Genomic DNA, 27,705 nt, shown 5'->3' with positions numbered 1-27,705 from the left:
CGGCTAGACTCTCTTATTTGCTATTCAATTTGCTTTGGGGCTGGGCTTGGGTCCCGGCTCCTGGCTCGGCATATAAATTTCCAGAGGACGGCAACAGGCAAGTTGTCCGACCGCTGGTCCTAGCCAATGTCAATTGGTTGTTGTTGTGCTGTTGCTGCCGCTGGGCCGGGTATCTCATGTTTATCTGGATGTCGTTAGCATGAACGGTTCCTTCTGGGGTCGAGTCCCCCGTATGAACCTTGCCCCTGCTCATCAGGCCCCTTTATTTTGGTTACTTCTGTTTTTATTTGCCTCGTTCGTCCGCTTGTTGTTATTATTATTATCATTATGACACCAGCAGCAGCAACAAACAAGGTCTGGGAAACCTAATCATCACCATGGGCCCGGGCTTCGAGATGAGCATCCTCCTGGGGCATCTGTTGCTCAAAGGGGCTCTGGTTTAGGGTTACCCCAGAGGAGCCCCAGTTCTCCATTCCCATTTGCATTTCCACTCACTCACCTTGCCAACGGGCTGGGTTCGATTTAAGGCTCTTTAAAGCTCGTTGAGCTGCCTAGGAAAGTAATAAAATTGCGATTTGCTCCGGTAATTGCAGCACAAATTAAATAAAACCATCCTCGCACCCAATGGGAAAGTTTTCTAATAAGAGAAAGTACTGCTGGAGCGGCGTTAAATTTGGAAAGCAATTTCGCTGGCTTAAGTACTTTCGCCAGCGTCAATTAGGAAATGTTTATTTTTGCCAAATGCCAGATGAAGGTTACGCTTACTTTCGGGCACAATTGAGAGAATGTATTTCAAGGAATTTTAACTATTGATTTTGGCAGCTTTACGATTGCAAATGTCAACTGAAACGCTGTGTTCTGTGGCATCTCAATCTGCGTGTGATTTATGTGTGCCAGCTAGCAACTCAATAAGCCGGCAGCCAGCTGAAAGTGACAAATGATGAAAGGCGCACAAAGCAGCCAGCAGCCAATGTCAAAGGTCACAGGCCACAACCGCACAAAACCACCCACCCACATGTGTCAGAACCAATTGTGAGTTGTGTTTACAGGCACTTTGATCTCTTACTCGTTGGCTTCTTCATTAGAACGTCACCTGAATGTGACTCACGGCGGGAAAACGAAGGAAATGTCAGGGAAGTTTTGGGTGGAAAATGGCAAGGTGAAGACCCTGGCCCCCGCTAATTATGAGTCCTTGGGAAGACTGCGGGGTCATTAAAATTACCCGCCAACAAGGAGAGGAGTATCTCAACGCCAAGGCGGCTCCGCTCTAAAGAGCAACATATAGCCAGTGATGGGTGGAAAATACATTTGTTTTAATTATGTTGGGTACGCCAAACAAATTTACCCGTGGCCTAGGCGAAGGGTTCAGCACTTTTTCAGGATTAACCAAAGGCAAAAGGTCAATTTGTAAGGCTCACTGCAGAAACCTCACAGCCAGATTGACCTGGCCTACGCCCTGGTTATGGCAAAATGAATAATTAAATTGAATGCGGAAAATGTAAAAGGAAAGAAATGGACAACGTTGACTTTGCTTATTCAAATTACCTTAATCTGAGTTCAAGTAATTTGAACTGAAAATGGCTTTGAATCTGGGCAGATATTACCCATACATGGACTAATTGGAAATATATGCACTGTGTTCCAAGGAACCACAACTGCACAGCCCTTTGTGTATGGCTCTCAAATTTGATTGAGGGATTTGTTGGCTATTTATGGAGCCTGCAGGCGGCTTGGTTTTCCACTAGATTTGCATTCAATGCGTTTTCCGGGAGCTGGAAAACAGAAGCAGGGGCTCCGCCCACTTATCAGGAATTTGCTAGCTTCTTTTTAATTAATGTTGTGCCTTGAGTGGGCGGCTTTGTTTTGCGCTCAGCCAGGCGAATGGAAAAGTTTCCAGCTTCCTGTGGCCCACAAGTCAGGAAGCTAATGAATACGGCTCCTTGGACTTCATGGCGGCGAGAACTTTGGCTCGGCTCAGTCCAGCAATTACTCCAACTTTTGCAATTACAACTCAATAAGTAGGTAATTACGATGGTCAGCGCGACGCGGCTGGTCCTCTTTCTTGTTTTCCGACATTTCCGCCGAATACTTCCCCCAAGCTCCGCGAGTTTACGGCCTTTTAATGAATGAATTATTACTCATACGACATGGCCGCACCAACGGAAGAGCGAGATTGTCTAAACAAAAACATGGGAAAAGGCAAATAAATACGAGATGCCAGTTTGTTCAGTGGTTTTACTGCGAAATCTCGGCAAAACCACACGTGGCCACGGCGGGGGAAAACTTGTGTGGGCTGTGGCCAATTAAACGGCAATTTAAAATTCCAGAAAAACATCTCACGTTTATTTACTGTGCGGAAACTTTTGTCATGGTCAACCGCATTTCGTCAGATCCTTTTTTGAGGAAACCGCAGCATTAATTTGTGACTTTACTGGGGAGCGTTGTCGGCATAGATTCAATTTACTGGGGAGAAAGTTGGAAAGCCAATTTTCGGCTACAAATTGGTATTATCTGTTCAAGAACTTTGCCTTCAATTTGGGGATTTCAAGTTGAGGATATACAGGACGCACACTTTATTTTTTTTTTAATTGAATAAAAGAAACTTTCTTTCTAGAAAATACCTTTTTTAGCAGTATACCTTCTTTTCAGAACTAAAAATTTTTTTAGGAAGTAAATCTTCTTTTTAGAAGTAAACCTGCTTTTAAGATGAAAACATTCTTTAAGTGCTATACCTTGGTAGTGTATTTATTTAAGTAGTTTTTTAATATAATATTATGATTTTAAAATGATTCTTAATTTTCTCTCAGTGCCGCTGAAAATGGTTCGGATTAGACAAAGTTGAGAACAAAGAAGCGCAACATGGAATTATTTAGTTACCCAACACGACACGAAACCAGGACATACGACACGTGACTCGTCCGCTGGGGTTGCTGCTCCCTCCGCTCTCCATGTATGGCCCCTTAGAACCCGGATACCCCACACGCCCCTCCGGCTGACTGCATGCGAGGTGGCTCAGGGGAGCCCGCATTTGGCCGGCGGGTTATTATTTACCCGATACGATTGTGGGGCCGGAGATAGTGTTGCTGTTAATTTCGCGCCTCAACAAGTGTAATTTGTTGTCTTTGCGACACCCGCTCAGAGGCGAAGGTGGCTCTTTGTTCTGCACCCCGGTCACGCTCATTTGTCGAACATGCATCCAATTTGCCGCTATCGGAATGTTCAGATCGCCCTTTGCACTTCGTGTGACAAGCCACAGATAACTAAGCCCTGTTTTGAGGGGACAATGTTGTTTTAAGGCCTTTGAGGGTTTCAGATGGAGGGACACTTTAGTTGTTGGATTTCAATCTTCATTTCTATTATTTTAAACTGTTTTACACAGTGTTCGGCTATTGCCCTCAGGTGTATTTGTGTTACCTCAAATAAGTTCTAAGCAAATGTGTGGGTTTCAAGAACTTAAAACAATACAAAACTGAACTACAAAGTTAAAAGGTCTTCAGTTAGTTAGTAGAAATCCACAAAATACTAACACACCACAAAATAAAATCTTTATAATAGTGAAAAATAACGTAGTTACATTTTAGTTCCCCGTTAGTGGAGTATCGATTTCACATAATTAAGTGGTTCGTTTCCCCCATAACTAAAAATAAAAAGGTTAGGAGTATGTTTTGCTTGCTCTCTGAAATGTTTGCCCAAATCAGCCAAAGTTGACGTTTTGATAGACCGCTCAAATGGGGTCAATTTAACTGCCAGTTTAAAGTCCATGAAACTCATTACGAACCCCCGGCAATCCGACCGAACTGGAAAAGCTGAAAGGGACGAACAACATTTCACGGAGCTCAGATATTTTCGATAAATTTTAAATGAGCCTCGCGTTTACTTCGTCAATATTTGACAGCCTGATAGACCGATGTAGGAACAACTGCGAACCGATAATGAACTCCCGGAGAATCAACACAATTTCGTTTTCGATTTATTAAATTACTACCCTTGACCTTTGAACCTGCTCCGAGGTGGAAGCTCCACACCTTTAATGTGCACCACTCGAGAACTCACATGCAATATAAAGCCACTTGAAGTCATCGGAAGCCACTGGAACATTAAGTGTGTATGTTTGCGATGCAGAATTATTGAATGAATGGACCAGAAGCTTGAGTGGATTTCAGTGCTAGTCATTAACACAATTATGCACGGTGTTGGATGGGAACCCGCCTCACTTCCATTGTTCTGTCAGTTTAAATCAGGTGGTTTTAAAGAACTGAAGCTTCTATATTGATATAAATAGAAAAATTATTTAGCAGACATTATATTGTAGTATACAAAATGCCTGCTGTATCGGACATCACTCTTTATTTTAATACCATTCCCGACGAATTTGCTTGTAGCAGGCCATGCTTGACCTTTGGTTCCACCTGTTGAGATAAGCTCTCCAGGGACCACCGCCCTTATTTAAATTGAAAAAGCCCCGCCATAATTTCCGCGTGCCAAAACGTTTATGGTCATTTAATTCCGCTTTAACTTCGACGGCTAACAGACCGCAAACTCACTTAATTGAATTCCCCGAAGTGGCAATCAATCTGGCGCTGAAATTTCTTGTCCAATTTCCACCCGCACACCGGGCACTTTTTCCTGGAAATTCCATTAAGACGACCCCTGCAAGCACATTAATAATTATCGAGAGAGCCTTATTAATTGACCTTCTGGCCGGGGGGCTGGCAATCTAACGGATGCATTTTGCAATCAACACCGAACGAATGGGTTTGCCCGGGGCTCAGCTCAGGATTTTCCGCCCCGTCACCCCCATCGAAGCTTAGCCAGGTACCCAGGTGACTTGGAGGTTTCGCCTTGAATCGGAATTTAAAATTCAAAACCTCAAAAGCCACACTGCGTCCCCAATAATATGATATGCTATGCAGCCGCAACGTAATTTGGAAAACTACCAACCGAAAGGGAAGGTTCTTGGGTGGTTCTTGGGTGGTTCTTGGGTGGTTCTTGGGTGGTCCTGCTGGGAGTACCAAGTGGGGCAGATAGGACACGGCCAACCAAAAGGCAAAAGTTAGCCAGAGTTGGCAATTGGGGTTTAATGGTTAGTCCCGCCCAGAGGCAGGCCCAACCCATGCCCCCACAGACTTGTGCACCGCTCATTGCTATGCAAATTGCTGTATTTTTCTTTAATTTTATTTTCAAGCACAAGTTTGTCCGCCTTTTCCTCCTCTCCCTCCCCCTCGACCACCAGCACTTCCCATTTCCATTCCCAGTTTTCCGAGGGCGGCCTCGCCCTTGCGTTGACTAAGTAATGCTATTATGTGTGCTTGACCATACGGGTATTTCAGGGCTTTTCGGGGTATTTGCGGGGATCGCCAGAGATAGGGGACATCCAGCCAGTGGGTTTGCATGCCAAATAGCAGGAGCCAGTGGCCAGCTCGGCCAGGTAATTGAGGCGCTTAGCAGGAGCCGTGAAATCGGACTGACAGGACGAGGACTGGACCGGGGATGGGAAAGGGGCAGTACCTCTTGGCAGGATTATTAGCCTGAGCTCGGCATCAATCAGACGAGACGCTGTGTGTGGGATGTGCGGCAGCTGGCCGATCCCAAAACAGTTCCGGAACGCGGAGGTGCGGACGGTAATCGCCGGCTTACAAGCTCATCCAACCAAATTGTCTGCTTTTCGACTCCGTCCTGGTGCTGGCCGGGTGGGAATGTGATTGTGGGCTCCTTTTGTTTAACTTTTACCCTGGTCTACTCGTAATATGTGAGTTATGCGTTGCTCTGCTCAGCAGCTTACTTGCTTTTATTCTGATTAAAAGTAGTTTTGGGGTTTTGATAGGAAAAACATATTTTATATAAAAGTATATGTACTTATTACTAATAATAGAACTCAAAAGAAAACAAATCACTAGAGTTTCAAAATCCTTTTTAAAAATGCCTAAAAGCGTGCAATAATATATGTTAATATCCGAAAAATACAATGAATTTATTGAAAAATACGACTTTCCCTTACTTAATGCCTACTTTTAGGGGATCTTAAATATATTTAAGAGTGACATGAAATTAGATTTAATTATCAAAAACAATTTCCAATGCAAGCAACATTTTTAAAATAATAAACTAACTATCAGTGTATACCCAAGCAAAATTAAATAATTTTAAAGCACCCTGCTCTAAGCAAAGTCAAACAAAGTTCTTGCGGAAGTGCAAGTTCCCTGTGCGATATTGACCTCCTTGGCCGCACTTGTTGGCCAATTGCAGGCGGTCGCCGCAAGACAAGCCGGACCAGACCAGACCGGAATGACCGACCGCTGGCCAAGTGTTCGGCCTTCCGGCTGGGCCTACACGTACGTAGAACAGCTGTCTGTGGCCATGTCTCTGTCGGTGGCCACAGCTGGCCCACAACGCGGTCAGAAGCCCACTTGGTGGCTTGCAAAATCAATAGACGCGTCGTGGATTAGGAACGGGTGTGGGCGACACTGGGTGACAATGGGCCACGACGACGTGGCGTTGCCATTGAAAGCAAGCGGCGGAAGTGGTTCAGGCATCGGGAATACAGCGAAATTAGCATTGAATGCCAGGGCAACCGGCGGAGGTGGAGGCCATGGCTTCAGTTCTGAGCTCTGAGTTCTCAGTTCCAAGTTGCTGGTTTAATAGCTGTCATATGGGGGAAATGATGTCTTCACCACACACACATAAGCCCCCTTTTTGCCATTTCTGGGGCGGCGGATATAATTTGGCGTGCCATCGAATCGGAAATCGAGGTGGAATCCTTTTTAGCTGGCAATTGGCGTGCAATTTTTCAAATTAGTCAGCCCGTTCGTGATGACGCACATCGCCTAATGATTTTAATTACCCCTTGATAAGGCTGGGTTCTGAAAATTGGTATTGCAAATATGCAATTACAAAACTCGCACTACACGGAGTCTGCCCGCCACCAATCTCCCTAATGGCTCCGCAGCACGAGCCAAAACGTGGCAATTTGCACATTTCCAAGGGCCCCAAAAGTTTTGGTGTGCGCACGCAAGTTGGGCTCCCAACTCCAGCGATGCCAATCCCAATCCCAGAGCCAAGAAGTCGGTCTCCAACTTGATGAGTTGCAAACTGTGAATTACGAGGGCGATGATGGGAAACACCCGCCCGACACGGAACAGGGAAACTAGGGGCACACTCTAACCCAGTTAAGAGTTTCCCTCGAAAGTCGCTTTAATTCAATTTGCAGTTTGCGTTCGCATAATAAACTCGAGTGCAGGCGAATGCAAATGCCGCCTGCTGGCTGGATTTAATGAGCTTCAAACTTAATTGTAATGGCCAGGTGGCATGACATCCCCATCCTGCTCCTCCTCCTCCTCCCCCTTCCTACTTGCACATGGTCTGCCCCTCGCCCAGGCAGGATGCGTAGGCCATCAGGTGGGGAATGGTGCTCTGCTCGTAGACCCCGGTGAACAGGTGCGCCCAGGGACCATGGGCATAGACGGGCACATCGTCGCCTCCGTGGGAGTCCATGTCGATGGGCACTCCCGCGGGAAACTCGTCGTCGTGGGCTCCGGTCACCAGCGTGGTGGGATCCTTGCGCTCCTTTGTCTCCGCGTCGTAGAAGTTCTCGTAGCTCGGTCCGTTGGCGTAGCTCAGCACCATTATCGGCTTGCCATCCTGTGCGGTATAGGGAGTCCTCCCAAATATATCCGAGCCGCGGTTCTGAAAAGGGGGAAATATTATAGCTTAGATTTTAACTACCCGTATATGTAGTGAGCTGATTATGTGTAAACCCATTTTAAACACCGCATTTCCGGTAATACGTGATTGGTAGCAAATATTTGTCCTAATTGATTTTAATCTTAACTCAGTGACAGTTTTAACCAGTCAAGAATCGCGAAAACAAAATTGTTTAAGATATAAATACTATATAATCTGACGTTAAGTTATACCATTTCAACTCAACAAGTAACTATATCTATATTCCTAGAATTGGCTTTAGAAGAGGTTGTAAATTTCTATGTTTATAAAGAACTGTTTCCTTTGGTCAGTGACTTATAGCCCCACTCACCGAGTATCCTGCGTAGGTGAACACGTGCGAGTGGTCGGCGGTGACCACCAGCAGGGTGTCGTCCTCGCTGGTCAGCTCCTGGGCGGCGGCGATGGCCTTGGAGAACTCGACGGTCTCGTTGAGGGCCATCCGCGCCTGGTTGATGTGGTGGGCCTGGTCGATCCGGCCGCCCTCAATGAAGAGGAAGTAGCCCTGCTCGCTCTGGCTCATGTACTCAATGGCCTTGCGGGTCATCTGCTCCAGAGTGGGCTGACTGTTCTCCGGCGTGGTCGCCATCAGGTACTCCAGGTGGTCGTCGTTAAAGAGACCCAGCAGGCGGTCGGTCTTGGTCACATCCACTGCCTCCAGTTCCGCGGCGGTGGTCACATAGGCGTTCTTCTCACTGGCCTCCTTGAACTCGTTGATGAGGTTCAGTCCATCGGTGCGCTTGCCCCATGATTCCAGGCTGGAGTCCACGAAGTTCTTGCGTCCTCCGCCCAAGATCACCTTCAGTTTGCTGCCCACGTCGCCGCGAGCCAGCTGGTAGGCAATGTCCTGGATGCCGGAGTTGGTTCCACAATCGCTGGCCACCTCTGCATCGTTCTCCCAGTCGCGCTCCGCAATGTGGGCGTAGACGCCGGAGGGCGAGGCGTGGGTCACACGGGTGGTGGTCACCAGACCCGCCCACTTGCCCGCCTCCATGGCCCACTTGGCAATGGAGTCGACGTGGGTGCTCTCGTCCAGCATGACCTTGCAGTCGGTGCGGGGCACCTGACCATTCACTCCGATGGTTCCCTCCTGACCTTTCACGCCACACAAATACGCGGTGGCCGTGCAGGCGGAGTCCGGTACAATCTTATCCACCGAATAGGTCTTGGAGAGACCCGTGTAGGGGAAGTTCTCGAAAGACAGAGCCTTCTCCTCGCCACCCAGAAGATTGCGAGCCGCGGACGTGGTGGTCACACCCATTCCGTCGCCCAGGAACAGGATCACGTTCTTGGCCTGCCGCTGATTCAGCTGGGAGGCCATCTTCTGCTGAACAAACTGAATGCCCTGTTGGCGCCAGTAGGCGTTGGTCTCCTCGCCCTCCAATACCCGGTATGCCCTGCCATTCCGCTCCGGTTCCGGCAAATCCGGATGCATCCTGCGCTCCTTGCAATCCTCTGCAGATCGTCCGCACTCCGGGGCCGACCAACTTGGATGGGCCAGCACGGCGAGGGCGATGGCGATCAGTAGTGCGTTCAGCCCGCGGGACATCTTGCTCAAGACTGACCCTGCTTGGCCATTACTCCGACTTTGGCCTATCGAGAGATTCCAGTTCGAATCGCAAAGACTGCGATAAGATTCGATAAGGCGGAGACGTGTAGCTCCCATAAATGCCAAATCGCATCAAATCTAAAACGCCACCTAATTCCCCTAGTCCGCGGCGTGCTTTTATTTACGATGGCCAGCGACAAATTTTATAGATTTATAGCGAGGGGTATGTGGTCTCGCTTGATATGTGTAGGGCCGTAGTGAGACACGTGAGGAGTGCACAGAAAAAAACACGTTAGAATTAGTTTGATATTCACATGATTATTTTATGGGTTATCACTGTTTCCCCATCTTATATTTCCTGATCTTTAAAAACTCTCTGAATTTGAAAATTTGAAAATCGGAAAAAGGGAGAAAAAAAGAAAACACTTCAGGGTCAGTTTAATAATCGCACGCTTAATTTATTATATATTATTTTTACAATTGAATAATAAATATAATACTGGATTTTCTCTATCTAAGTAATCAATCAAATCCGAAAATAGAGAAATTACTCTGGGCTAGAGTGAAATAGTATTATTTGAATCTCTCTGATATAGGAAAAGAGAGAAAAAAGCAAGACGGTAAAAATTACCTTACCTGCATAAATGAAATTATTACTAATTATCATAAAAATGATCATCATGTTAAATACAATTTTTTCTCCGTGTGGAACTTGTTGCGGGGCGTGTGGGTCACCGGAGGTTCCAATGGCCATCACGTAATCAGGCCGGGAAATCTGGCGGAGGCACGTGAATGACTCGATGGCGTCGTACAACCCGTTAGAACGGGGAAGTGGGTGGGTCCAGGTCCGCCGCATTTCACATTTATTCGGAGCCATAAAACCGGGTCATAAACAGGTGACTCTTTTCGCCCAGTGGTTTTCCTTTTTAATATCAAGCTGAGAAATGCAAAGGCAGTGGTATGGAAGAGAGGCAGCTGCCAACCGCCGGAAAGGTTAAAGTTGAGCTGGCCAGCGGGTGGGTGGTTTCTGACCTTGGTTTGCACTTGGCAGCAAGGAAATTAACCAAAGAAAAGTGGCAGGCGGGCTAGGCTGCAACTGTTGAATACACAAATCTTAAAGTTTGCCCACTTGAAACTTATCGCTATCGCTGGGCCAATTGGATGTTTGCGGGCACTCGCATCGAGAGCAAACAAGACGGTCGATTTTATGGCTAAAAATAATAAATTCTTTGCGGCAATTATACTTTGAGTCACTTTGCAGGCACATGAATAATGCAAATGTTTATGTCGCACAAGGCCCACTGGTGGTATGCGTAATATTTGTTGGGCAGAGCCCCATAATGTTGCAGCAGAAAGCTGCGCACTTAGTGCTGCCTAATAAATTTGGATCTGAGTTTCGAGTGTCAAGATTGTGGCCATTTCAGCCGGGGCAGGGGCATTAATCACACAGCCCGAGGCTCTTGGCTTGTGTGCAGTCGATTAGCCTCGATTCGCACCTCCAACGGCCCTCTGAGCAAGCCCATGATAAGCCAAACTAATCTGTGCGCCCTAACCTTGCAGGAAATTCATCGATCTGTACATCCTGGAGCAGAGCAGCTATGAGAAGGACGTCAGCTTCAAGGTGCACATCGGAGAACCTCGTTTGGCGCCAGGTGAGTTTTGGCCCCACTGCGGCACAGGAGGAGCACCAAACCCAAGAATCCCATCCCCTAAAGCTCCCAAGACCCCTGAAACCCCACCAAAAATGCTAACCAAATTACGTGGAAGCAGCCCGGCTAGCAGTGCACCCGAAGACGGCACAAGTTCTTATCTGTCCTGGTCAGAAGTTCAACCTGCGACACCCGGGACACCGACACTTCAGCACCTCCTGACCCCCTTGTTGCCCACATCCCAAGTATCCCAAAAACCCAATCCTCTTTGACTCTTTCGCTTTTACCCCGAAAATATTACAAACAGGTGGAAAGGCCCGGCCGAAACAAGAAAAAGAAAATGACCGAAAACTTTGTAAATTGGAAATTCCAATTTGAATTGATCGAAATTGTTACGTCTGTGCGCATCCTATCGACTCATGGGTTCTTTTATACTTTTTGGTCTTTAATTTGTGTTCTTTATGCTTCTAGATTCCACTCACTACCGTAAGCCTTGAATTGTGCATTAATTAATTTTATTTTAATTGAACACGAAGGCGTAGAACGTGAAACGGCGAATGGGAAAAGCGAAATTCGGGTTTCGTTTTCGGTTTCAGTATCGGTTTCTTAACAGTAACCTTTAGTTTCTGCTCCACCTCTTACTATCACCGAGTGCGGAAATTGCGGGCAAAAAAGTGCAAACTCATTTAATTATTTTCTTTTTGTTGGAACTTAATTGCGTATTTCGTTTAGGTGTTGTGTATGTTTCTCCTTAGAGGATGCCTCTTCCTGTCTTTTTTTCATTTTCCAACCCCCTCTGTATGTATTTGTTCACCTACATCTAAATAGTTATTGGCGATGGGCAGGAAAGTTATCTTTTGTGTTCGTTATGTAAAACCCCTTGAAGTTAGCGATTAGAAACCTCACTCGCATCTCTGTAACCCCATGTCGAATGCTAGTCCTAGCCCGAAATATGTGATAGAGATATCTTATCAGATCAGATCCTCCTCCACCCTACATCCCCCACACCCCCAGATCCCCTGTACTAACCATCGACATTTGCCTGTGACCATACAATGATAGACTAAACATTTCCATTGTCCATACTTGTCTCTCTAATCGAATCGCCTCCGAAAACGAAACACGTTCAACCCTCACGCAGATGACACTAACAAGGAATCATTTTTCAATCGATTTTTTGGTATGTAAACGTCTTTTTTTGCCATATCTTTGCATATTGCGGGATCGATCGACCATTTCAAGTGTTCAGTTAAGTGTGAATATGCAAAAAAAGGTGAACGACGAAGAAGGATGAAACTAAGCGATCGGCATTATCATTTCTGTGACTTATTATTATTTTGTTAGCTAATAGGCCATTAACCCACACGTCGAATACATAATCTCAGTGTCGTATTCGTAAATGTATCTGTATCTGTGTAGGCATTGAGTATCTGTGTGTGTTGTGCATCTGCATCTGCATTTATCCCGAACAATTGCGCTTTTTTCGACGCAGCAGCCACGCACTTGATAAATGCAAGCTTCAAGCTTTCTGTAAAGTAATATAAAATACCACAAACTACTATAAAAGCAAGCAATCCCAGAGCACGCAAGCGGTCAGAAACCGGGTTCGTCTTCAATTGAAATAAAGTTAGACCAGGGTCACAGTTTTTGGTAATGTTTTGGTTATCTCCATGCTCGGCGGACATTTGTAAAACGCGCTTGTGCCCGCTCCTCCCACATTGTTGTGTGCCTGTGCCCCGACTTGCTGCTCGAACTCGCGATTCGATCCGGTCCGATGCGATCCCGATCCCTGATCTCGCATCGCATCGTTCCGATATCATCGGCACCACACCACTCAAACATGCCTCTGCATCGCCAAATCGATTTGTAAGTAATACGCCTTATCGCTGATGAGTACCTGATATTTGGCCTTTGTTTTCCCTAATTTGTGTTCCTTATTTTTTCCGTATCTGTGTGTTCTAGACTTAAGGCAATATGTATTTAAGCGGCTTCTGATCTAGGCTAAGACCATGTCGATGTATTCAGTTCTGTGTTGTTCTGCTGTCAAGTATCTTTATGTGTGCGTGCTTTGATCCTTATGGAAAACCAAAAACAAAATGTAATAACCCGATTCAAGAACATCCAATATGTAGCCCTGTTGAAAGACAAATCACCACAGTCATCGCATATTCGTTAACTGAATATTTAGAAAGTGATTGTTGAAGCAATATCCAACATGTCTGAGACCATTTAACAACGATTCTCTCTGAACTCTGCCCCCAACACCCCATCCACGTACTTGTCATGTTCTCGATTGTCGATTGTCGATGTCAATAGAAAAACACGAACACTCCGGAGATCCCACTCGTGAGTCATCAATATCGGGGGACCTAATGTCAAGCTGTGACCTTCTGCATGCCTGGTTCTGTCAATCTGTGACCTCTCGCTCTCCTTTTGCCTCTGCTGCTTAATATGCAGTTTATCACTTTCCATTTTCCACCCAATTGCATCCTGATGGCACTTTTCCATAACCGTTTCGCAAGCTCATTGAAGTCGCCGGCCCGAAAAAGTTTTAAGTTCCAAAGAAAGAATTACGGTGCAAGATGCGTAACGTCGGCGTTTCAATGAGTTTCAACTTTGCCATACCCCTCTTTGGTTGTCTCCGCATTTTAATTAAAACCCGCATCCATTACCGCCATATGCTTCTAATTAGTTTCCAACTAATTGGGGCGCATGTGTGCCTTAGTTTCTGTTCGAGTCCAAGTATGCCGCTTTAATATCTGTCCTCTGACTATTTCCCATCACCACTTCGTTTGTATGCCAACACCCCTGTGTCTGTCTAGTTTACTTTACGATACGATCTAATAATAAGATACTCTGTTGTGGGGGTGTGACTGCATGCAACACGGTGTTTGCGAGCCAATTAAGCAATCGGTGGTCTAATCCTTGGTTTACTCCCTGACCAGACGACGAAATGGCAGCCAAAATCAAGGAGGTCGAGAAGAAGTCCGTTCAGGATCTCACCGAACTGGATCGCATCCTGCTGCTGAGCAAGCCGAGGAACGGAGAACTGACCACCGCCTATGTGCGCATCCGCGAGAGCCAGGAATTCAAGGTGAGTAATCCCCTTGATTTGGTGGCACAACCAATCCGAACAGTTCCACAATGCTAATGAAAGGCCACTCCAATCCACTCACTTGACTTCCAACTGACGACCGAAATCCCAGCACACATTTACTGCGCGACAGACACACCCATAATGAATGCCCGGCGGAAGGCCAGGTGCAAAGCCATCCTTATCCACGCGACGGATCGAGTTACCCCTAACCGCTCAGGTGCAAGGCAAATAAGCACCTAATTGTGTGCAAATCTCCAAATGACACGTTGAGTGCTCTGTTTGCTTTGGGTCTGTGTGTGTTTTTATGGCGCTTTTGTCCGTCGGTGGCGTATACGTAATAAGAGCAGGGAAAGTGTTGGTCGGGGTTTTAGGGGAGATATTGGACTTTTTATTACTTTTGTTTCTTATCAATGGTTTTCATAATACTCACAGGCTACTGTCGACAAACTGGTGGCCAAGGCCAACGTTTCCGCCGTCCTGGGCACTTCGTCCTGGAAGGAACAGTTCAAAGATGCCCTCACCGTCATCCCAGGTAGACCCAATCAATTTTTGCAATCTCAATAGATCCCTTGCTTGATGCAAACTGACACTTGCAGCCGACGAAAGTGAATTTGACAACGACGACGAGGAGGAGGAGGTGCCCAGCTGCTTCAGCTACGTGAGCCACTTCGTCTGCCTCTTCTGGAAGGTCCTCTTTGCATTTGTGCCGCCCACAGGTAAACATCTCTTTTTTCCTGTTCCAATCGGTCAATCCTTAAGCGCCTTAACGCCTCCAGACATTTGCGGCGGCTATGTGACCTTTGTGGTGTCCATATTCGTGATTGGCGTCATAACCGCCGTCATCGGAGATGCCGCCTCCTACTTCGGCTGCGCCCTCAACGTCAAGGACTCGGTAACGGCCATCCTGTTTGTCGCCCTGGGCACCAGCATACCAGGTGAGTAGTGATTTGAGGTCTTGCCTTGGCTGGAGTACCATCTGATATCCTCCTGCCCCCCAGACACATTCGCCAGCATGATAGCCGCCAAGCACGACGAGGGGGCCGATAATTGCATCGGCAATGTCACGGGCAGCAACGCGGTCAACGTGTTCCTGGGCATCGGCCTGGCCTGGACCATCGCCGCAGTCTACCACAGCTCCCATGGCGGGACCTTCAACGTGGAGCCGGGAACGTGAGTAATCCTTGAATACTTTCAAGAGAATTGTTTTCCTACTGCTCATATACTGGAATAGGGACATATAAAAGACTTTATAACAAAGGAATGTTCCTTGTATATCCCATAGTTATGCCAAATCTTTTCAAATCTATGTTTCATTATGCCATCTCAAACTGAAGTAAAAGATCTAAGAGTATCTGAACAACTTTAACCGAAATATTATTTCTAAGAAATTGTATAAGCTCTATAAATGACTTTTTCGATATAATTTTTTATTTGTGGTGTAAGCTGAGAGAAATAAATTGAGATACTTTAATGTTGATCCGTAGTTTAGCATTCATCCCAATACTGATTGTTCCAATCACTTCTATTTTTGTATGCATAAAAATTGAACTTTAATTCATTATTTGACCTTTTCCCTTCCAGGATTGGATTTGCCGTGGCTCTCTTCTGCGGCGAGGCTCTGATTGCCATTATGCTCATCATGTTCCGGCGATGGCACAAGGGCATCGGCGCCGAGCTGGGCGGGCCCAAGATCTCCAAGTATATCAGCGCGGCGATCCTGGTTTTCCTCTGGGTCTTCTACGTGGTCATCTGCATACTGGAGGCCTACGATGTCATTCGGGTCTAAGGAGCTCGCGGCCGCATTGCTTTGACTTTGTAGTTGGCTTTGTTACTCGCATTGGCGTTGGATTTTTGGCAGAGTCGGTAAAGTTACAGGAGAGTACGGCAGATGCGGGCTGTCAGAAGATGCTGTAGATGCAGTTTTTATATGTAAACTTATGAAATTGATTTATATATATGAGTGTGCTCGGCGCTATATATAAATATTTCTTGTGTAAAATTTATGTTAATACTAAAAGTAAAATTTTAACGTTTAACTAGGTTTAAGTCAGGCTTATATACAAACCATTTTTACGATTATCGTCTCTATTCATATTTGAATTGTAAATACAGAAAGGCTGCCACGGCTCAGCAATCTTGTAACTGTAGCGAGATCATTTACTGTTATGCCACATATACTTAATTTACCTTCTAAAAACCGATTATATTTATGATTATTACATCATTCTGTGTACAACTTAAGTCATTGTTGTTGTTTGTTAAAGCTGTACTTAATCCACCCCACAAAATCGAGGATCGGATAGCTAGGTTCGTCCGGATCCGCTCCCGAATCACTCAGAATTGTCTCTCCATCTGCCGAATACCATTGTTAATTTAATACATGTGTAAGTTTTAGGAAGAATATAAAGGTTTTAGCCAACTGGAAACGCAATCCCTCTTAGCCATCTACTACAAACACTACAATAAATACTACTACTGGATAGGAGCCTCCTCGACAACTAGTTCTAGTCACTTACACTCTCGACACGAGTCCAACTAGCAACATTTTCATTAATTCTGACCAAGGGCAGCACTACTTACTAGCGATAGCAGGAAAGACCATCGGTGTGGCCACACTGCACTGAGAGAAATACGAGAGAGCACTAATCACTTTACTTAAAAAAGACTTTCTATTCGCTTACGTCGCTGGCAGTGATAGAAGTAGAGAAATCGAAGTTGAAGTGGAAAACGGGATGTTAAGGCAAACACCAAACAATAGCGACAGCAAATACTAGAATTGATTGTATCCAAATGTAACGAGCAGGTACATATTTTTTGTATAATGTACTATTTTTCATATAGCAAATTCTAGCAAATTAATGGAGGAGGAGGCCTAATGATATTTATAGCCACATGCATAAATTTGTATTATATATATTTGGGGTCACACAATTGTGCGGGGAACTCGTTGAGAAAATGCGCCAAATTTAGTCGTAATCGATAATTAACTACCGCATACATATACGAACTATGAAACAATTTAAAAAATATACAAATACGATCAAATAATGTATTAAATTATATTGTCAACGTTTGCCGCTAGATATTATAATTAAATTTCTTTTTAAATTTATTTCAATTACCGCCTTTTCATTTCCCTTTCGAACCGAAGTTAGGACGATAATAAATCGAGATATATTACAGCAGTTAACAAGCGATTTAAAGAAATCGACCAGAGGTCTGGGTGGGGAATCCATGGCAAGGAAATCAATATATTACAGAGGGAATAGGCGAGCCCGGGGGCAGTGGATGTAACAATACGACGCAGAGGATAACCAGATATATATGCAGACAGACAGCAAACAAACAAATTACCCATAGACGATTATCTCTAATGGCAAAGGCAAATAAAACGATTAAAGTGCTTCCGACATAGGATGTAGGTACTTCTAGAGAACTATGGATAAAGGCATGAGCGGATTACTTTAGCAACTTGTTGGTTCCACCTTACTTTGATTCACCTTATGGGTTCATGATTTCCTTTTGATTTGGTCGATTTAAATTTTGATTTCCATAGATGTACGATAGCTGATAGGACTCGAATCTATATGTTTTGATGGGCAAACCAGACAGTTAATATGTATGCGTATTGTACAGTATTAATCAGTTGCTGTTTGTTCACGTGTTTTTTCGAATTCAAATTATACCTGCATTTTTGAATGTATACTTATGAATGTGATTTTACCCGGAAACCAAAGCAACTACAAACCTATAATCGTACACCCAGAGACCCATTTAACTGATGTATCCGAGAACTAAGCCGATAAGGTATGCAAATAATCGAATAGATGAAAGCCACATTGTAGCTAGTGTAGCATATGCTTGGGGTGCAGATCTGTCGATCTCACCAACCGTATCTCTTCTCACTTCAATACGCTCTAAGAAAATACCCGAACTAATGCTACACATTTGAATATACTCGTACTCACTAAGAGACATACTCGTACTCGTACTCGTAACGTGGGCCGGAATCTGAGGATCTCGGGATCCACGGAGGAAGGCTGGCGTTTTACCTAATCGAATCGAATAGAGCCTAGGGCCTAGAGTTACTGGCATCTCTCAGCAGTGCTGCATACGTATTTATGTATTCCGAAACGAACCCCAATAAACTAACGCATTAAACCTATCGTCGCATGGCTTTTCTGATCTTACTTCCCTGAAGTCGGGCGCCTATCGCTATGGGAAACTGGGCGATTCGCGATTATGCAATGCCCCAAAAAGCGCCGCTCGATAAGACCGGCCGCCGGTTGCGGAAGATGAGCGGAGAGACAACGAGATAAAGTTGTTTACGGGAATGGATTCCGAGCACAAAGGCAACAGCGATGGCAATAAAGCAGTGAGAGGGAGACGGCCCCGGCTGCAAGCTAATTAAAGTTGCGACAAACCGAAAGCCAGTCGCCAGTTGTCCGCCAGTTCTCCACGGAGCCAATTCCACGGAGGGAGTTCCCTGCCCTGGAGTGTTGGTAATACCAGAGATCGTCCCGAGAGACCGACAAGTAAGAGGCTAGATTTAGTAACGACCTTTCAGTACCCGGGCTTCAAGAGCTAACCAAATTTATATAGCGGTTTATGGACTTGAAGACTTTACTGAATACTACGCCTTTACATTTTTAAGGAGATGGTTTCTAAATTTTAATTAAACTCACAGAATTGTGGTTACTTCATAAAGTAATTTTAAAAAAATTCAAAACCATATTTGTTTTATAAATATAAATAACAAAACAAGGCTCCTTAAAGAAGAACGTAATTTAAATATGTTTGAGTACTAGGATATTATTGTCCTTAGCCATCCCAACTGGGAAGATAATAAAACTTATTTAATTCCTGTTTTATTAATGAATGCAGGTGCTCACGAGCCAGGCATACCCTTCTGCAGCAATATCTCCACACGGCACAAGGCAAATATGTCCTGCAATGAGAAAACAGCGCTGCTGGCAACCCAACAAGGACATCAGCAGCAGCAGCACATCATTGTCGTGCCCGCGACGTGGAAGGATCCTAAGGATTATGAGCCCATTTTCACAACTGCTGAGTAAACGCTTTCCGTCGCATTTCATTAAAAAATAACTTCGTTACACAGTGTCCCTCCATCCCGCTCCATTCGCAGCTATTCCTACGGCCTGACACTGGAGGAGTTGCTGCCCTTCGCTGCGGATCCCTGGTGGCAGAGTGTGCGGCGATTCAGCTGCGGGGTCCTGGGACTGGCCTTCCTGCTGACCCTGATTGCCGGCCTGGTTATGGCCCATTCCGGCAGTGTCTGTCAGCCAAATAGAGCAATTAGCGGGAACTCGACGGCCGCTACGATGGCCACCCCGTTATCCTTGGTCTCCAACGGCACCCAGCTGCTGATGGCCAGTTTGTGACGGCCGCAGGCTAATCTCTGTGTCGTTTTGGACGGACTGGAGATGCTGCAATCCCCCATGCGGAATTGCATCAGCCGCGTCGGCACGCACTATTTGCATTTCTCTGGCTTGCCGGCAATGGATGAGTGTTTACGTTGCCTGCACTTTCCCTCCCACTCCACCCCAGTTGCTAACTTAGCGATAAGCAATGCACCGCGGAACGGATTACGGGACAATTAAGCTGATTAATCTAATTGTTTTTCGTATACAATATGTGGACACCTTAAATGTGTTCATAAAAAATGAAATGAAAAATGACATTTTATTGTCATTTGAAATTTTAATTACTAGGCAAAACATTGAAAGTATGATGCTAAACAAATATTAACATTAAAAGACAACATTGATCTTTCTGATTTGTTTACGGGGTGTTCTAATTTGGAGATTATTGCTGAAGAAATAATTCGGATGGACTAGTGATTCAATTTTAATTTAAAGTTAAAAAAATGTTTACAAATTTAGCCTGCACATTAGATTATGTAGTATAACAATAATATTTTCAAATCCAATTCCAAAAAAAAAATAAAAGGTCTAAAAATTTTGATTGGAATTTTTTAACAGTTTTTTTTTCTAAAAACATTTACGAATTTAATTGTAAATTTTAATACAACCTCGTGTTTTTTAAAAATATAAACAAAACACACATATTATTAAAAAACCTAGCAAAAAATAAAATGTGATACGTCATTGAGCTCGTAATACAATGTCCAATGGATTGGTATTTACACCAAACTAATTTTATTTTGACCAATTTTCGAAACAAAAGACTATGCTAAACAAAGAAATTAGTGAAAATTTGAGAAATTTTGTAGTTAGAAACGTTAAAGTTAACGTTAACTGTACAGCACAGCGAATCGTTAAGGCCACGGACCAATTATCAGCAAGATGCAAAAAGGTTAGAGAACAATATCACTTTTCGGATAAAATACAAAAATCTTAATTTTTTACCGAAAAAGGGAAGTATGTAAAAGTTTCTTAAGATATGATCTTTCAGAATTTGAATTTTGAAAATCACAATTTTACATAATGCCCATGGCCGTTACTACAACTTTTCTACATGGTACAGTGGCGCCACCTGCCGAGCTAAACAGTGTTGGCTAACGGCCGCTTTCCGATTGCTGCCATAAATAATCGATTATTTGTTGCATTTGTTGTTGTTTACTTTTCGCAAATTGTTTACGGAAACTATCTACTTATTTACCGCCGGGGAAGTGATTTTTCGTAATGGATTTCGACAGTCCCGAGGAGAAGGAGTTTCCGGGGCTGTATGCCTCGGAGGCGGCGGATGCCAGGTCGAAGAAAAGCAAGGAGGAGAGCGACTGTGAGTGGGCGCTCAACAGGCGTGGGCGTCAAAATGGGGAAAAATCAATGAGTCCAACTTTCCTTCGCAGTCAGCGAGGATCACGAACCCAGCAAGAAGGACCTGTTGATCGGCCGGCGCAAGGATAAGAAGGAGAAGGGCAAGGACCGGGGATACGCCGCATTGGAGGGCGAGAGCTCGCCGGAGGAGGAGCTGGACACCAAGTAAGTGGCGACCTGGGAGCAGGTCCACTCAACCTTTAATAATCTTCTTTTTAACCCAAGGAGTCCCTCTAAGTCGAAGAAGTCCAAGACATTTAAGTTTACCAGCTCCAAGAGCAAGGAAAAGCGAGAAAAGTCCCGCGACAAGTCCGAAAGAGATTCGAAGCACGCAGATGAGGAGCCCGGCCCGTCCTGCAAGGCCAAGGATCGAGAGAAGGACAAAGACAAGGAGCGCGACGAGCCGAAGAAGAAGGACAAGGAGGAGAAGCGGAAGGACAAGGAGAAGGACAAAAAGTCCGACAAGAAGGACAAAAAGGACAAGAAGAGCAAGCAGCTGTCGCAGCAGCAGGACGAGACCTCCGCCGCGGAGGAGGTGCTGGCACTCGGATACCCCGTGTTCGGGGTGTCCGTCAGCCTGGCCACCGAGCGGTCCCGCTGCCACGACGGCGTGGACATTCCACTGGTTGTGCGCGACTGCATCGACTTCTTGCAGGATCACCTGAAGTGCGAGCAGATCTACAAGATTGAGCCCATCAAGACGCGTCTGATGCACTACAAGCGGTTGTACAACAACCGGGAGCACGACTCCGCCGTCGATGAGCTCAACCTGCCCACCGCCTGCAGTCTGCTGAAGCTCTTCCTGCGCGAGTTGCCGGAGCCGCTGCTGACCACCGATCTGGTGGCCCGCTTCGAGGAAGTGGCCTCTCATCCGAAGGTGACAACGCAGCAGGCAGAGCTGCAGCAGCTGCTCGATCAATTGCCCAAGTGCAACCGCACTCTGTTGGCGTGGGTGCTGCTCCACTTCGACGCGGTGATCCAGCAGGAACGGCACAACAAGCTCAACGCTCAGTCGCTGGCCATGCTGCTCAGTCCGACGCTGCAGATGTCCCACCGCCTAATGGTGGCTCTGCTCATCCACTGCAACAGCCTGTTCGCGGACGTCCAGCTGATAAAGTAAGCAAACACTGGCTAGCCGGAGGTCAGTGATGGGAAATATCCAAGTGGGCTGAAATGGCTACCTATTTTTTATTATTGTCTACAAATCACATTTTGCTTTACCACCAAATCAATTCAATGTCGAAACCACCTGTTGCAAAATCATATTTTAATTTGTATTACAATTTAAATATTTTAAAAAATTAACAGGTACCTACAGCAACTTAGATAATTTCCACCACTGCTACGATAAGATATTAGATAAGATTCTGGCAGTAAAAACCGCGCAATTTAGTCGTTTATTTTGGTGCCGAGGATGAGCACGATACCCCGCAAACAGAAGCGCTTTTCGCGTCTCGTCAGCTTCCTAATCAGGCAAAAAGGCAGCAACTTAAACAATGCTATCGCATTACTAACTTGTGTTTCTTAGGTATGTGCCCCCGCTCACATCGGCCAGCCCAAAGCTACCGGATACGCCGGAGGACATCCAGACGGAGTTGCGCAAGCAAGACAGTCTCCTCAATCAGATCCACAGCGAGATGAACGCCGGCTTCATTACAAAGAAACGCGAGGAGCAGCTCTGGGAAGTACAGCGTATAATTACTCAGCTCAAGCGCAAGTTGCGCACCTTCGAGAAGAAGCAGGAGAAGTCCGTGGAGGAATTGGACACCAGCAGTACTGCTCCCTCCACGGTCGTCAATGAAGATACCACGGATTCCAAGACAGAAGTCACCACAGTGGCATCCACTAGCAACAGTATTTCCACCGAGGAGCCAAAAACGGAGGAGCCAGAGCCACCCTCCAAAGACGCTCCAATTGATTTTTCCATTGATCCAGCAACTGGCTTCATTTTGTTGCCCAAGTCAAATCCGCACCGCGAGAATTTGCTGCGGCTGCAGATCGAATACGACGAGCTGATGGACTGGCAGAATGAACTGAAGGCCCGCATCGTCGCCGAGCGCAACGAAGTCTACAGGCTCAAGCAGTTGTACGAGAAGCAGTCAATGAACAGCCAAATGGCCGCCCTGGCTTCGGGTTCGCAGGCTCCTCCGGAGTCCGACTATGAGAGAATAATTGAGCACTACACTCGCGAGAACGCGCTGCTCGAGCACAAGAAGAATATGCTGGGCATGGAGCTAAAGGAGGAGCGACGGGCCTGTATAGCCCTGCAAGTGGAACTGCGACTCCAGCAGTTTTAATGTATTAATATTATTAATGTATTACTAGGATGGGTCAATTTGCGGGATATAGCTGTGATCTTATCCCAGAAACTAAAAGCTCCTTTCCAAAGAAACAACAAAGACTTTTCCAGATTATCATCGAGGGTTTCAATAATAATCTTCTTTTTTCCATCTTTTACTCAACTTAATCAAATCATAGATTTTTCAAATAAGTGCAAAGAATATAAAATATCAAAATCTTATGAAAAATTTTTGAATAAAACATTTGGAGGGTTTTTTAAAAATAACTTTTCTGAATTATAATGGACATATTTACGAATTTTTACTAGAAGATGAAAGTTTTCATAGTAACTAACTACTAAGAAATTTACAACAAATAGTAATTTAGGATTTCTTTATCTGATATTGATTTACAAGTGTGACAAAGAGACGTTTTCATGACAAAGTCTATTGTTAATTTGGAAATGACCGAGTTAGTTAAAAAATCGACCCACCAATCATATGTACATAAGATAACCATTTTCAATCTCAATGTCTAAATACGATCAAATGCTTTGTTTAAATTAAAGTTACTTGTTGTTGGCGCAAAGCCCCAAAAAATCGTGTTAGAATACTTTAACCCTCTGGCTAGCACTCTATCTATCTAGAACTATCCCAGCTTAATTTCCATACCGAAATAATCTTGTCAAAACATTTTTGTAACAGCGGATAATGCAGCAGCGCTTGTATGTGCCGCTCTATCAAGATTCGATTTTCTAAATCGGTCTGATGACTTAATTCCAAAAGTAGATTAGAAGATCAGGGTGCTGTTTGTACATAGCCGCCGTACTGGCTGTTCGTTGGGGTAAAGCGGAAATGAAATCATCGCTTATTACGTCTCATCAACGTTGTGATGGTCAAGGAACCGAGTTTAACTTTGCGTGTTACGATTACTTTATTTAATATTTATTACTCATAATTTTAGAATACATTATCATTATGCATTACGTTCGGGGGCGTGTTCTGTATTCCGCTGAAGTACAACTTAAAAATATCACACACAAATACCACGCGAGAAAGAAGAGTCCTCCGGAATGCCAAGCCGCGTCCACTCGTTCTCCTCCACGATTAAGTTATTTCTGCTGGACTACAGACCAATGGGTCCATAGCTCTACGGACACTCCTTGTCGCTGATCTTTTGATAGTCTGGGGAGGAAAAAACAGGTTTAGTTTCAAGGAGGAGTTGAAGGATGAACCAGTGTGATATAATTAATATAATATAATAAGATATTTCTGTACTCACTTGCGTTCTGCAGGCAGTTCTCCGTCTTCATCACGCACAGATTGCGGTAGGACTTCGTGGAGCCCTTGTCGTCCGCGGCACAAATAAAGGCGTACTCCTGCGTGTCGCACTCCATGACGCACTTGGTGCTGGGATCGGGCAGGCCGAGGCACTGGACCAGCGAGAGGGCGAACAGCGCCACTAAAAATAGACGGAGACATCAGAGCCAATTAGTTAGGCAGGAGGCGTGCGAAAGAACCACTGCCCGTCTACCGGGCCCGCATACAAAGTGCCCTGATCAGGCCACCAGCCCATCGCCCATGATATCACCCACATCCACATCCATACGCCCATTGATTCTCCGCGACGCCAGAGCGTCTGGCACGGCCAACGAATCCGAGATTCCTATGGGGGGATGGGGTATGGTGGTGGCCCCCGTTCCCCAGCCACTCGAATCGGGAATTAGCGCTGCATGCCCAATTAGCCATGTCGGCACGCAATGGAACCAAATCCGCCTAACTGCGTTGCTGGGGTGTCTAATCTAGTGACTCAATCAAAGTACGTAATTTTCCATTCATAAGTTGTGCGACTGCACATGAATGAAGTTCAATCGGCCTGTAAAAAACTATTCCGATTCTTCGTCTTTGTGTTTTTACTCATTGCCTTTGCTGCACTTAAGGGGTCACCATTTTAGTGGGTCACATTCTTGCTGACGCATGGACCCCATCACTTTTCCTATTTACAAGATTAGTATTAAATGCATGAATCAGCAATATGATACTTATGTCTGCAAGTTGATTATGTTACAATGATGTTACTAAGTGCAATTCCTTTGAAGGAATAGTTGCAAAAACTGTACTCCTACTGTTCATACTCATTTATATGGGAAAACCCCAAAAACAACACCTACTTTGAAGAGATTAAAATGTTTTCAGGGAGAATCGTTATATTCGTAGTCTGCAATACAAATGTATTGATAGCAGTGCAGTAAAATTTAAATTCATGTGCTTAAGAATTTTGTTTTATACATATTTTGACCTCGCATTTAGCAAGAAAATAAACTCTAGATCTATTAACCACGGGAAAATATTCCAAGAAAACGCATCGTAAAGTTTTTGTTTGTTTAAAGTGAAAATATTCGAAATTTCGAAAAGAAATTCCTCAAAAAAAGTAAATTCACGGGAAAAGTAATCACTTTTAATGACTGCAAATATTTTATCTTTAATGCATAATGAATGGTTCCATCTTAAGTTGTAAGTTTTTAATCTCCCACTTTATCGTTATTATATACCAATACTTTAAAATATTATACGTACACGCCAGGAATACTGCAGACAGCTTCATGTTGCTAATAGTTAGTTTTCCGATTGGCCGGGGAGGTTTTCGCACTTTATAGATGGGGAGCACACTTTGCACAACCGTATTTGCTCGGCGAACTTTGCGGGTCAGACGAATTAATTATGCCGTGCCTGCGCTGGGTTTCTGGCTGATTAAAAGTGTTTTACGATTTCACGAGTTATATATATTCGATGGAATATGGACGCCTGATTTGGGGCTTGTCACTGAACTTCAGACACGTGTGTGGGCCAGTGTTTTGGTTCTTTCTGCGGTTTTAGATTAATTCGCGCACGCTTCTGATTCAGAGTATATAGTATTGTCAAGTGACTGCTGCGAACTGAGGACTGGCAGCTGAGAACTCAGAAATCAGAATACAGAATTCTGTTCCGTTCTGTTCCGATCCGATCCGACTCTCTCTTTCGGCGAGGCCGCACAGCACGCGTCCAAATGCGAACTGAAACTAAAGCGCCGACCGAAGATATCCTCCAGCCAGCACAGAATTGGAATTGGATTCGGATTCGGAATCGGAGGCGGCAGGCGAGTGGACTAGTCGATTGACTAACTGACGCGGTGACTCGGTGACTGATTGATGGCTTGGTGCGCTGGACGTTGTCCGCTGGGACTCGGATGCTGGCCGCTGTTAGATATGGACACAGCGACTGGGACTGGGACTGGGTCTGGGCTGACGATGATGCTGCAGATACTGGATGGACTGCAGGGAGAGCACTTTGATTTTAGTTTCGAATCGCGTCTGGTTTGGGTTTGGCTATCGCCTTTTCGGTTTTTGGGCAGGAGTGGGCCCGGGCTCGGCAATCAATCAATCAGGGCCTGTCCGTCCGACCGGCTATCTGTATCTCTATGTATCTCCGTATCTGTATCTGTATCCGCACCGGTATCTGTATCTGCGGCTGTCGTCTGCCGTCGTAGCGCACGAATGATGTCCGACCACACAGTGCCTGTTAGTTTTATAGAATTTTTTCATGCTAAAAAGATTTACGCTCGTGTCGTCGTCTTCAATTTTCTTTTTGTTTCTCCGCACATTTCGCCTGTAGTTGATTTCTGCTTTCTGATTGTCTTATTGTGTTTTTTCCTTGGGCATCGAGTATTTGGTATTTGGTATTGGTTATTGGGTATTGTATCTCTGGCTGCTGCTGCTGCTGCTGCTGCTGCTGCTGCTGCTGCTGCTGCTGCTGCTGTTAGCTGGGCTGAAATATGCCGGATGAAGCGGGGCAGGGCTCCGAAATCGGATGGGTAGATGGCAGATTGGTGGATCGGTCGGGTCGGTCGTTTGATCGATAACTCTACAGGCAGGTCACGTTGTCGTGGTCTGGCCAACTTGTTGTTGCCGCTGGGGTCTTTGAGTTTGAATTATTCATGTACTTATGCAGTCACCAAAGAGACTCCTCCTCGTCGCCGACCGCTGTCAATTGGTTCACGTTCACGTACCGCTCAATACTGAGATGCTCGGGATGCTTCGAAAATCTTTGGAAATTTCGTCAGCATTTCGGAACCGACTCGGCTCACGCTTATCGGGGAGAGCTAGCTGCAGAGCGGGAGAGTCAAGTCGAAATAAAAAATAAATCGGACAAAAAAAAGCAGGGAAAAAATATGAAAATTGTTTCAGTTTGCGATGGCCACGAGTTCAATCCACTCGGCAGTCTATGAGTTTTCTTTGATGATGCTTCCCCCAGATACATATAGTGTAGTGCCTGTTATTTATGGATACGCGACGCTTTTGATTTAGCACTTTCATTAAGATTTTTGGAATTTTCAGAATTATCAGCTGCGTCGTCAGACGATTATCTCACAACTCATTGGTCGTCTTCGCCCCAGAAGAACATTATCAATTGGCGGTGATTTCCACGGGGTATTACCTATCGAATGTAAACAATTGCAGGGTAAACAAATGAAGTCACTGCTACAGGAATCAAGAGCATTCTTACCTATTCAAATTATCAGTTTACCAATGAATCCCCATTCCAGGCAAAACAAGTCCTGCTTTTCTTTCTGCTT

General features: G+C 45.1%; 5 protein-coding genes across 15 annotated transcripts in view; 3 read left to right on the top strand and 2 right to left on the bottom strand.

Annotated features, from left to right (window-relative positions):
- The window catches only part of LOC108027214 (sodium/calcium exchanger 3), a 39,527-nt gene extending 22,395 nt beyond the window's left edge, over nucleotides 1–17,132 (top strand). For 6 of the 10 annotated variants that reach the window (XM_050889532.1, XM_050889530.1, XM_050889534.1 and 3 more), the window contains 9 exons: nucleotides 10,829–10,920; nucleotides 12,059–12,097; nucleotides 13,234–13,263; nucleotides 13,863–14,011; nucleotides 14,447–14,546; nucleotides 14,611–14,730; nucleotides 14,791–14,949; nucleotides 15,013–15,184; nucleotides 15,596–17,132. In XM_050889532.1, coding sequence (XP_050745489.1) covers nucleotides 10,829–10,920; nucleotides 12,059–12,097; nucleotides 13,234–13,263; nucleotides 13,863–14,011; nucleotides 14,447–14,546; nucleotides 14,611–14,730; nucleotides 14,791–14,949; nucleotides 15,013–15,184; nucleotides 15,596–15,800 — 1,066 coding nt within the window. In that variant the 3' untranslated portion in view covers nucleotides 15,801–17,132. Of the gene's footprint in view, nucleotides 1–10,828; nucleotides 10,921–11,388; nucleotides 11,404–12,058; nucleotides 12,098–13,233; nucleotides 13,264–13,862; nucleotides 14,012–14,446; nucleotides 14,547–14,610; nucleotides 14,731–14,790; nucleotides 14,950–15,012; nucleotides 15,185–15,595 lie in introns of all 10 variants that reach the window. The other 4 variants (XM_044091099.2, XM_017098541.3, XM_017098539.3 and 1 more) reach the window with 4 other exon arrangements.
- LOC108027215 (membrane-bound alkaline phosphatase) lies at nucleotides 7,214–9,283 on the bottom strand. The gene is made up of 2 exons (XM_017098542.3): nucleotides 8,033–9,283; nucleotides 7,214–7,683 (listed from the first exon to the last, which is right to left on the bottom strand). The coding sequence occupies exons 1-2, from the start codon at nucleotides 9,266–9,268 to the stop codon at nucleotides 7,345–7,347; spliced, it is 1,575 nt and encodes a 524-aa protein (XP_016954031.1). The 5' UTR covers nucleotides 9,269–9,283; the 3' UTR covers nucleotides 7,214–7,344.
- A 1,276-nt stretch (nucleotides 17,133–18,408) lies between the features above and the next one.
- Nucleotides 18,409–19,815, top strand: LOC108027055 (uncharacterized). Of its 2 annotated transcripts, none has more exons than XM_017098264.3 (3): nucleotides 18,409–18,549; nucleotides 18,899–19,085; nucleotides 19,161–19,815. In XM_017098264.3, exons 2-3 carry the CDS (start codon nucleotides 18,958–18,960, stop codon nucleotides 19,414–19,416), a joined length of 384 nt encoding a protein of 127 aa, XP_016953753.1. In that variant the 5' UTR covers nucleotides 18,409–18,549; nucleotides 18,899–18,957; the 3' UTR covers nucleotides 19,417–19,815. The 2 variants fall into 2 exon arrangements, with proteins under 2 accessions (XP_016953753.1, XP_050744539.1); XM_050888582.1 differs by having other exon boundaries at nucleotides 18,475–18,516.
- A 787-nt stretch (nucleotides 19,816–20,602) lies between these two features.
- LOC108027388 (ralA-binding protein 1) lies at nucleotides 20,603–23,705 on the top strand. Its single transcript, XM_017098824.3, has 4 exons — nucleotides 20,603–20,776; nucleotides 20,847–20,979; nucleotides 21,040–21,930; nucleotides 22,343–23,705. The coding sequence occupies exons 1-4, from the start codon at nucleotides 20,680–20,682 to the stop codon at nucleotides 23,109–23,111; spliced, it is 1,890 nt and encodes a 629-aa protein (XP_016954313.1). The 5' UTR covers nucleotides 20,603–20,679; the 3' UTR covers nucleotides 23,112–23,705.
- Nucleotides 23,706–24,008: 303 nt separating this feature from the next.
- LOC108027263 (uncharacterized) lies at nucleotides 24,009–26,853 on the bottom strand. The gene is made up of 3 exons (XM_017098633.3): nucleotides 25,671–26,853; nucleotides 24,376–24,555; nucleotides 24,009–24,278 (listed from the first exon to the last, which is right to left on the bottom strand). Exons 1-3 carry the CDS (start codon nucleotides 25,696–25,698, stop codon nucleotides 24,244–24,246), a joined length of 243 nt encoding a protein of 80 aa, XP_016954122.1. The 5' UTR covers nucleotides 25,699–26,853; the 3' UTR covers nucleotides 24,009–24,243.
- Nucleotides 26,854–27,705: the final 852 nt, after the last annotated feature.

This window comes from Drosophila biarmipes, chromosome 3R (assembly GCF_025231255.1).
Source record: "Drosophila biarmipes strain raj3 chromosome 3R, RU_DBia_V1.1, whole genome shotgun sequence".
Taxonomy (NCBI): Eukaryota; Metazoa; Arthropoda; class Insecta; order Diptera; family Drosophilidae; genus Drosophila; species Drosophila biarmipes.
The sequence above is the reverse complement of the archived record's forward strand: the minus strand, read 5'-3'. Positions and strand labels throughout refer to the sequence as shown.

Excerpts from the sequence above, each read along its gene's own strand:
- LOC108027263 (XM_017098633.3), bottom strand. The coding sequence starts at position 25,698 with ATGAAGCTGTCTGCAGTATTCCTGGCGT. Across the intron at positions 24,556-25,670 it reads GTCTGCAGTATTCCTGGCGT|TGGCGCTGTTCGCCCTCTCG; the intron begins GTACGTATAATA and ends GTCTATTTTTAG. Across the intron at positions 24,279-24,375 it reads GAACTGCCTGCAGAACGCAA|ACTATCAAAAGATCAGCGAC; the intron begins GTGAGTACAGAA and ends TTTCCTCCCCAG.
- LOC108027055 (XM_017098264.3), top strand. The coding sequence starts at position 18,958 with ATGTCCTGCAATGAGAAAACAGCGCTGCTGGCAACCCAACAAGGACAT. Across the intron at positions 19,086-19,160 it reads CCCATTTTCACAACTGCTGA|CTATTCCTACGGCCTGACAC; the intron begins GTAAACGCTTTC and ends CTCCATTCGCAG.
- LOC108027388 (XM_017098824.3), top strand. The coding sequence starts at position 20,680 with ATGGATTTCGACAGTCCCGAGGAGAAGGAGTTTCCGGGGCTGTATGCC. Across the intron at positions 20,980-21,039 it reads GAGGAGGAGCTGGACACCAA|GAGTCCCTCTAAGTCGAAGA; the intron begins GTAAGTGGCGAC and ends TTTTAACCCAAG. Across the intron at positions 21,931-22,342 it reads GCGGACGTCCAGCTGATAAA|GTATGTGCCCCCGCTCACAT; the intron begins GTAAGCAAACAC and ends TGTGTTTCTTAG.
- LOC108027215 (XM_017098542.3), bottom strand. The coding sequence starts at position 9,268 with ATGTCCCGCGGGCTGAACGCACTACTGATCGCCATCGCCCTCGCCGTG. Across the intron at positions 7,684-8,032 it reads TCACCTACGCAGGATACTCG|AACCGCGGCTCGGATATATT; the intron begins GTGAGTGGGGCT and ends CCCCCTTTTCAG.